Source organism: Populus alba, chromosome 2, assembly GCF_005239225.2.
Source record: "Populus alba chromosome 2, ASM523922v2, whole genome shotgun sequence".
Taxonomy (NCBI): Eukaryota; Viridiplantae; Streptophyta; class Magnoliopsida; order Malpighiales; family Salicaceae; genus Populus; species Populus alba.
The window spans coordinates 1,756,042-1,766,254 of NC_133285.1; the positions used below are offsets into that span (position 1 = coordinate 1,756,042).

The 10,213-nt window shown below is 35.7% G+C and overlaps 1 protein-coding gene across 2 annotated transcripts; it reads right to left on the minus strand.

Annotated features, from left to right (window-relative positions):
* Positions 1 to 1,150: 1,150 nt before the first annotated feature.
* LOC118052723 (filament-like plant protein 4) lies at positions 1,151 to 7,200 on the minus strand. Of its 2 annotated transcripts, none has more exons than XM_035063748.2 (6): positions 7,013 to 7,200; positions 5,646 to 5,747; positions 4,984 to 5,203; positions 2,428 to 4,864; positions 2,214 to 2,259; positions 1,151 to 1,848 (listed from the first exon to the last, which is right to left on the minus strand). In XM_035063748.2, the coding sequence occupies exons 2-6, from the start codon at positions 5,739 to 5,741 to the stop codon at positions 1,399 to 1,401; spliced, it is 3,249 nt and encodes a 1,082-aa protein (XP_034919639.1). In that variant the 5' UTR covers positions 5,742 to 5,747; positions 7,013 to 7,200; the 3' UTR covers positions 1,151 to 1,398. The 2 variants fall into 2 exon arrangements, with proteins under 2 accessions (XP_034919639.1, XP_034919640.1); XM_035063749.2 differs by lacking the exon at positions 7,013 to 7,200 and adding an exon at positions 6,526 to 6,676.
* Positions 7,201 to 10,213: the final 3,013 nt, after the last annotated feature.

Genomic DNA, 10,213 nt, shown 5'->3' on the forward strand with positions numbered 1-10,213 from the left:
TCGAAGTACTATTTTTTTTATAAAAAAAAAAGAGAGATTTGCTTGTTCTGTCATGGAATGCAGAATAATCAAATGGGCATGCATGGACCTTTCTCGTCAATTAAAATAATTCAGGGCATCGTTCGAAAATAGACGAATACCGAATGACCAATAGAGTCCACGAGGATCTAAGCAACAAAGGGATTCAAGGAACTTATGAGTTGAAAATTCCCAATTTACTCAATGTGCTAAGATAATCTTCCTCTGATCTCCTCACCACGACTCTAAGAACAACCAGAAAGGGCCATGTAACTAAATGTCCGCTAGCACACCATTGTCCATCGGGACGAACAGGCAATGCCTCGAGCTCTTCGATGGTAGAAATTTTACATCCTACCAGAGGCAGAGAAGCGGAATGGCAAGAAAAAGAGAAAAAGACAATGAAAAACAGAAGGATTCGAAGGATCTTTATTGGTGGAAACGTTCCCAGTTTTGGATATATGCTACGTACTTTAACATGATCATTTAAAAGTCCACAGCCACATAATATAAGAAAAACGGAAAATCTCCCTCTGAAACCAAAAAAATAAAATTGTGGAAAACTTAAAAATTCATATTGCTAAAGACGATTCATATTAGCCGAGTAATCGAGCATCACCTCGAGGATGAGTATTCAACAGGCCTGTGTAGTGCAAGGCCCATTTTTTGTTTTAGGCATATCCACTATGTCAAACTGCCACAAACAATGTAATGTGGTTGTGGTTGGTATCTTTAAGGATATGAATTTGTTCTAATTGGATTGTCTGGAAGTTCTAGTAAACATGTTCATGGAACAAGTTTAAGCTCAACAAAAAAAAAATATTTTTTTCTCTATTTTCTTAGAACATTGTACATGTCTTGTTCTATAATGGGCTAGGTCATGTAAAAAGTTAAGGTTAGCCCTCAAAGATTTTATTTTTTTCCCTAGTTATTTTTAGATTTCCTTCATTTATTTTCCTTTCCAATATAAATAGATTTTTTTTTTCTTTTATTTTTCGTTTCCCTAGTTATTTTAAAATTCTCTTTCTTTTTCAAGATAAATCGTGTGATGTTCGATCGACAAAGTTACATATGCATCAATAAAGGTCCACAAACCATGTGATGTTCGATCGACGAAGTTACAGAAGGCAAATGCTATAAAGAAAGTAATAGTGATAGATGTGAATACCATATACAGGCATTAGTTACAAAAAAAATTACCCAGTGTTCAAAGCATCATTTCACAATATGAAACCTAAACAAACTCAGGGTCTCGAGTTTGGATACTCCACAAGTGATTCTAACACCAGTTATGGTCGATGACTCCATATTTGGTGATTCAGCTTATTACTACATTGATCTTTATCGACCATAACATTATTATGCCCGCGGGCTGCAAGCCTAGTAACCATTCTTCCCTTTCGAGGAAAAGAACCTGCTAAATCCTCGAGGGTGTTTCTCTGGCGTGGGGGTAGAAGATGAAGATGAGGATGTTGATTTTGTAGGCCTGTGTTTTGGATGCTTTAAGCCAACCGGTGATCTCAAGAGGTTTGACTCTGTATCAGATGGATAGCATGGATGGCTGTATGTATCCGATGGAGATTCACTGCCTGCTTTGAGGAAATTAACAGAAGCACCTGTGTCCATCTCAGCTTGATCAGAGTCCTGCAAGTTAATGCCACTTATAGTAGGTTCGTCTTTGGCAATCCCATCGCCACTTTGACTCCTCTCACTGTAAGGAGATCCCATGATCTCTGTTTGAGGACGCAGATATTTTAACTGCTTGCCAAGAAGAAATATAGTCTCCTGGCACTCTGCTAGCTTTTCTGCGGCAGCTGTTATTTCTTTCTCCTGAAACGATAGTTTTAATTTAGCTCTTTACACTGATCAATGATGGCTTGCATTCTATGAAAAAGATCATTTTACTTTTAGAGATCGACATCAACTTTCATAGAGTGCTCACATTATTGGTCTGTTCTAGTGAGGTCCATAGATGGGCTTGCATATGGAGTGATATACAATGTTGTTGTACATTACTGTATTATAAACATGTTTGGAGCACTAGATTAATTTTTCAGAAAGCATCTGTGGGCAAAGCCTTTCATTCCTGACGTTTATATCTCTTATAATTTTCCTCTTATTGCTAATAACACGAGAAAAAATTTAGTCTGAACGAAGGACAATTTAAGGAATGATGAAGAGGACAGATGCCCAACCTGTTTGCTCTTGAGGTCAATGCCATCCGCTGACGAGCTCTCTTTCCTAAAAATAAGATAAAATATTCATTTTAGAGAAAACTTCTAGAGATGAAGCATCAGGAAATTCCACAAGATAATTCAAAAATATGAAATAGTCAGGTGAACACATGGACCATAGCATATAAGTTTGCACAAGATAGATGGTAAGTAAAAGAAAAGGATGGAAGCTTACGTTTGCAGTTGCTCTTCTAGTTCTTTGCATCTGGTCAAGGCATCCTGATGACTCGTCTTTTCTTCTTGAAGCTCACTTTCCAAAGTTTCTGTTTTCACCCGCAGAAGGTTTACCTCAGTTTCTAATTCCTGTGCACGTGTTTCAAGCGACCTATATGACTCTGCCATGCATTTGAGCTGTGTCTCAGCCAAGCTGTTAGACTTTTGTGCAGAAACCAGTTGTGATTTAACTTCAGCTAGAAGCTGCTCGGTTTCACGTAATTGAGATTTTGTCATTTCAAGATTTTCAGTACATCTAGCTAGATCCATGGCCATTGTGTCCTTCTCTGATTTCAATTCTTCAAACTCTTCCAATGAGACCTTGCACGATGTGGTATTTGATCCAAAGCCAGGTACCAAATTTCCATAATCAGGCACCTCCGGGTTAGAGGTAGGACTGGAAACGTTGGCACAACCATTCTGAAATGTTTCTCCCGATGAATCATTTTGAATGACCTTGTTCTCTGGTAAAGCAACCTTATCTATGCAATCAGGACTATTGATTTCCGCCTCATTGCATTTATATCCTAGGACATTGAATCGGAGCCCACTGGCTAGTGCTAATACACGAGAAAGGTCAAACATGAAATCAATCAGGCTTCTGTCACTGCATAAAACTTTCTTGAATGTAATTGAGAACTCCTCAATTTTTTGGCTCAGACCAATGCTATCGCAAGAAGTGTCATGAACTGCCATTGCTTCTTTTCCCAGCAATAGTACGAAGTCATGAATCTGAGAAATGGCAGCCAACAATTCCTCGCTTACCGTGTGCATAGTGTGTGTGGCTGCCTTGCTCTCTTGCAACAATGTGATTTCCTTCTCTCCCATTATAACAGCATCTTCAGGACAAGTTAGCCTGTCGCACGTTGCATCGGAATGGTGTGCTTCCCTGGAACCACCGCTGGCTGCGGTTTCTGCACCATGCACAACCTGCTTAATTTCTTCCAAAATTTTATCCACATCAACCTCCTTCGACACAGACTCAAGTAACAAAGAGATTCTAGACTGGAGCTTCCCAAATGACGACAGATCAGCATCAAATCCTGAGTTCGTGGCTGAAGAATCCTTATTGCAAGACACGTGATTCACCAGTGGATCCAAATCACGCTTCTCTTCAGACAGCGCATCTTCTTTTTGCAAGGAGACCTCGGCCAAAGCACCAGTGTTTGCAGTTTCAGAAGCTTTATTGTTTGGAGAACTTGAAATGGTAGTGGCACTATCTGCATTTAAACAAGCCAGCTTCTCCATCTCCAAGAAGTCATCCATAAGCTCAAGGTGCTTTGTATTTTCAGCCTTGTTTGACTTCTCACTGTGATTGTCCTTCTTGAGATGGGAAACCTCGGAGACTGATGTCGTTGCCCAAGAGTCAGCACAACTTTGGGTATCATCATTTCCATCTTCAGACACAGAGGTTAAGCTAGGTGGGTTACTGATATTTTGACTAGAGTAACCTTCAGCAGGAACCTGAGTGATAGATTTTGGGGAACTTTTCTGATGATTGTTGATTTGAAATTGAGCTTCTAAACTTTGAAGCTTGCTTGCTGTCTTAGCACACAGATTCCTAGAAGCCTGCAGTTCACTGTTACGCTTTGCCAAAGCTTCTTTCAGCATCTTTGTTTCCTCCTCCACTGCAAATAAACGCTCTGTGAGAAACTCGTTCTCTTTGTTGAATTTCTGTACATTGTCCAGTGAAAATTCAGGCACTGGGGACGAATGAGGACTCGGAGGCTTAACAGGAGACCTCCTCAGTCTAGAGTCTCCATAATCCCGACCCAAACTCTCAACCTCTAGCTTCATCTGGGCAAGTGCAGCAGGACCTGGCAATTTCTTCCGAACAAGACCGCGTAATCTTTGGCACTCTGCTTCCAGCTTAGCTATTTTTTTGACACCCTCTGTATGCTGCTTGTTAGCTGCTTCAGCAGATCTCATGATCATATTCTTTTCTTCATTACGAATCTCCAACTCTTTAGAACTTACATGGAGTTCATATTTAAGTGAATTTATTTCCCTTTCACATGACTCAATATTGCTCTTCAAAAGCTCGATGTCAGCCTCAGCTTGCGACCTTTCTTCACTTATTTTGATTAGCATATTAGAACGCTCTTGCAATGACCTTGAAAGTGCAGCATTTTCAGCAGCAGACCTAAGGAGCTCTTGATCTAAGTTAGCAATCTTTGCTTCAAAATCCATCTTAATTTTGTCTAATTGCTTTTTCTTGTTGAGAACAACTTCCTGCACTTTCTGTTCATGTTCTTCTTTTAGATTTCGTATCTGCCGCATGCACTCTTTGAGAGCACCATCCAAATGTGATGCCCGATCTTCAGCAGTGAGCTTTGAGAGTGTAACTGTTTCTAGATGATTTTTCAATGCCAAAGCTTCAGCCTCAGCCTTTTCCCAACCTGCATTAAAAGGTATCCAAATTCAATACAATTCATTCCAAACTAAATTTCAGAATTTTGATGAGTAATAAGCTATGACATGATCATCTTCGTGTCGTATCACAAGATCAGTGTCCTACCCGAGACAGCTTCTTCAGCAACTTTAGCATGTTGTTTCACCAGGTTTTCCTTGGTAGTCATCTCTGAATGGGCTGCAGACAGCTTTTCATTCAGGTCCGTGATCTGATCCTCTAGTGTTTCAACCTGTTCCCCATATGTCTTCACTTGATCCTCTAAACCAGTCAGGTGGGTGTATGATTCCACAGAAATTTGAACGTAGTTGGGTTTTTTATAGCTATCCTGTTCTCATAGAAAGAATACCAGAAAAGGAATTAACCAGAGAAACCAATAACTTCCCAAAGGAGATGAGACTATATGATGCTCCACCAGGAGCCACTAATTCATCATTAGTCTTTTTCATATAATAAATCTGAAACGGTCAAGAAACTAAAATGGCATGTAGCAAATTAGAGGCGGAAGTTCCTTTTCAAGAAAGCCTGCAGTTTATTTTCTGATATGCATCAATTATGTCAAAATTTGCAGCACACAACTCCTTAGCGAGGACAAAGTTACAGAGAAATTCATGGGAATGCTTCAATTGTCTAGCATGCAATGTCTTCAGCCATCCAAATAAAGAAGGATGCTAGAGATAAGACATTAAAAACAAGCAACCAGTAACGGGAGAAAATGGAGACAGAATTATCAAACAGAGCAAAAACAAAACTTATATCAGTGAACATACCTTCTCTCCCTGTGATCCACCGGAATCTTCTGCGGGAGCCGCTTTCTCAGTCTTGTCGGATGATTTTTTCTTCCAAGGCCAACTCCGGCGATCCATATCAGGCTGGGAATTTCAGGTGTAAATATGAGTTAAAATGATAGAAATCAGTCAGAAAATATATAATGCAATAACCAAACATATTAAAACAACTACTTCCAATCTATCGGAACAACTTATAGACAGAACATAACACATAATCTTCATCAACTCTAAAAAAAAAAAAAAAAAAAAAAAACGATTTTCATTTCAATGTTTTAACATGCAAGTCTCGAGAAAATGACTTCAGAAAAATCATCCTGCATTTTAAAAATTAAAAACATGATTAATAATCGAACCAGGTTTTTGCGGCACCCTTGTTTTAATGGTGATGCAAATCCTAGGAATAATAGCATTTTCTCTTATTAAATTTCCCTTTCAAAATCCCCAATTAGCTCAGCAATCAAACCCAGTAAGACAGAAACATCAGAGCTACGCAAACACAATGATTTTATTATTATCATGCAAATCATAACCTGCATCTTCATAACTTAATCTCTTTTTTTCTAACCAAATCCTAATTTTTTTTAAAAGAATCATCATCAATGACATGCATGCTCTGTCATTAAGCCCCATGATGCTTTCTTAATTATTAAAACCAAGATCTAATCACCGAGTTTGTAATTAATAACATATAAAGATCTCAGAAATTCAACAAAAAACATAATTAAAAATAATTAATAAAATTAATCACATTAAGAAGAACTAGGATGTTTTTATTTATACCAAATGGGATTAAAAATTTTATTAAAAAAAAAAATCAAAGTGAAACAGTAACAGAAAGAGTGAGAGTGGAGTACTAAACTGAAAAAATCAAAACCAGGAAGTGAATTTACTGCCAGATGCCACCATTATCAAGCACTGACAGTCTGGTACCAAAACAGATATCAAGAAAAAATCCACAGATATTAAAAAAAAAAAAAAAAACAAGAAGTCATTTTAGCTACTGACTAAGAAAAGGCTAAAGCCATAGGTTATATAATCAAAACAGGAAAACAAATATAAGCTTGAAGAAAGACTTGAATTGGAAGAAAACTTACAATAGGAACCCTTCACCGACAGATAGAGAAATGATAATCTCCACTTTGATAAAAAGGAATTAAAAAAGAAAAAATGGACCAAATAAAATCAAATGTTTTTTTTCAAAAAGTAGAAACAAACGCAACACATACGCACACCAAGCAAAACCCATTTCCATTTTCTTTTTTATTTTCTCACAGCCAAAGAAAAAAATAGCTCGCCAATACAGAGGGTAATGGGGATAGAAAAAACAAGGAAAGAACCTCACTCACCAGTCAACAGTAGAAATGTAGCGTCAGAGAGTAGAGGAAGTGTGAGATTGAGGTTAAGGAGAGAAATGGGATCTCAGAGGAATGAGAAATGAGAGGAGAGTTGTGACGGTGACTGTGGTGGTGGTGGTGTGGTGGTGGGAGAAAGAGAGTGAAAAATATTCTGGTTCGAGGTGTCACTTAAAAGGGAAGACGTTGCAAAAAGCTCCAAAACAATCATGCCTTTTAAATTATTTTATTTAAAAAAATTAATGAAAGTGTTTTTTATTTAAAAAAAATGGTGCCTTGAAAGTTACGTGTGGTTCTTCTTGACGGATTTACCCCTAATGGAGTAAGAAATGGCGGTGGTATCCTGCCACCCGCGCTCTCTCTTTTCCAATAAAGTTCGTCCTGCAGTTTTGCCAGCTTTTATATATCAGGACTCAGCAGTTTTTTTTGTTATATCTTAAATAGAGATTTCTTCGTTCTAAAAAAATATTTTATTTGATTTTTCGTGTAAATGAAAAAAAGTAGAAAATTTATATATTATATTTTTTTCATTAACACTTTTATAAAATAATATTTTTTAAATTATACATTTATTTCCAAAAATTAGCCTTAATTAGCGACATTGTTGATGTCTTGACGAATATATGAATTAATGTTTTGAACATATAATTATTCTGGGTTGAGTAAAAATAATAATATTTGATTGGAAGAGAGGGAACGTTAAAATTCTACAACGCACATTATAAATACTAGTATTAATTTAATAAAAAAAGAGAAAAAAATAGAAAAAAAATCACATTCAGTTTAATGAAAATTATAAAATATTTTTAGTTGCTTAAAAATAATTATTTTAATTATTTTCTTCCAGTTTATCTCTTTTATTTACGTTTATTTTTATCTTACTAAATAAATGTTGATAAATTCAACTTAAACACCGTGGTCTGTGCGTGAATTAAACTTTATTCTTCATTTTTTATTTTTACATTTTTTTTATTTTCCATTTAATTCATCTAGAGATGAGCTGGATCCGATATGAGGAAAGTGTGAGGGTAATGCATTCCTGTGCTGTCTTTGTGTGCGCGTTACGACTTTGGACCACCGTCACAGCTCATGGTCTTTGAAAGTGTAGTGGCCACACCATGTGTCGTGCTTTCATTTGATCATCCTCGGTCAATAAATCTGAGCCGTTCATCACTAATTACACTTTAATCTCTTGATTACATTACTGAGACAAGAAGAGATTATTGTGTTACAGGTGGTATTGTAATTTAGCTTGTCTGGGAAAATTTAGCTGTAGGCTTTGAATTATGGAGATTTTAGGGGATAATTGCCTAGGTATGCTCCCTTGTTTTAAAGGGACATGCGTAGTTAATCTCGAGATGAGCCGCCTAATCTGTAGGATAATCAATAAATCTGCCTAATCTTTTGACCACTCAGCCTTGAACCATTATTTAAAAAATTAGGCTGAACCAATCTCACTTACTCAAAACTTGATCATCAACTTATTAATTATTTTTTTAATTATGAACAATGCTGTTTTGAAAAATAAAACCCATCTAAATTGACCTTCTCAGCCTGTAATTACCTAGAATCAAGCTCCATCGAGATTTTAAAACTATGCCTTCGAACTAACATTTGATGAACTGGACTGACCCCTGCCGTTGCCTGGTTTGAATGGCCAGTGTGCATGGAGTATTTATTTTATTTTATTTTATCTTGTTTTGTTTTTTATTTATTTTTTTCTAGAGGGGCGAGCGAAGAAAGTGGACAAAAGCGATAGCAATTAATAATGTATTGTTTTGTGCTTGGTCCTTTCCTGTATTCGGAACAAGAGGGAATCAATAGAAGGCAATTAACAATGTTGTTGTGGTTTATCAATCAATTTCACGTATTTTAATAAAATCTATTTAATTTTAAAATCGTAGTAATTTCAAGTGAAAGAAGCAAAAAAACACGAGTTCATCTTGCATTCATGGTAATATACATGAGAATGCATGAAAATATAAAACTATTTAGATACAGATCGATAATTATTTTTAAAAAAACATTGAAATTTCATGTTTAAAAGCAACATTCTCATTTAGAAAAATTAAAAACTTTTCAGATCTATACTGAATTTAAAAAACATATTTTAGAGATTCTCCCTGATCTCTCTTTTTAAGTTTTGTTGTTATTTTTTAAATGAAAAAAAGATATACATAATATAATTCTGTTTTTAAAAATATTTTTATAAGTATTTGGATTTTTAAAGTATCATAAATTTAATATTTACCATAAATCTCATATAAAGATTTGTTGTAATTAAAATAAAATAAAATAAATATTTTACAACTAAACAATAACAAATACAAAATATTAAAATGATTAATATAAATTTAAATTTTTTTATAAAATTACTTGTAATGTCAATGTATTTTTTTATTTTTCCCAGTGAGAATAATTATTTTCGGGACATGTTTTAGATTTTTATTAAGAAAACAAAAACAAAAAGGAAATTCGTTTCTTAGTAAATAGATCCTGTCTTATTCTATTTCAGCAAATCCAAGTCCGCATGTACTTGGTTGGATCTGCGCAGTCATTTCAAGTGAAGGAGCGTCCTTCCCATTATGAATTCAAACTTTTCTTTCTTTTTTCTACTTTGAGTGGGAGAGGCTCTTCCCCTGACACTGTGGAATTATCTCCATTAATTTCTCTTTTACCATCAAGCCTGGCTTAGGTGAGGTGACGAAGAAGGAAAGTATCAAAAGTGACAGACAACAGTCACCCTCCATATCTGCCACTAGGAGCCTAGCTACTAGCCTGTGTTCCACCCGACTGTCAATTGTCGACAACACTCACTGAAAATCATGAGGTCTCTCGGGCTGCCAAGAAAAAGTGGCAGACAATGACCCGATAAAAGGATCCTTCTTTCTTCCTTGCAGCATTTGTTGCCATTATTTATGGATTCTAGGAAGGATAATACGTCCATACAAGTAGTTTTTTGGGTTTTTTAAGAAAAAATCAGCTCATTTAATTTTATTTTGATAGGTTGGCATTGACCACAATTTTTTTTTAATAAAAATAACACTGTTTGATAAAAGTTATAGATGAGAGTTGTGTTTTTTTTAAAGGCTAAGTTAGGAATAACCATTTAAAAAAAAAAAAAAACTCAAATGTACAAATATAAAATTCAAGAAAAAAAAACATCTACTAAGTAACCTAACAGTAAAAATTTGG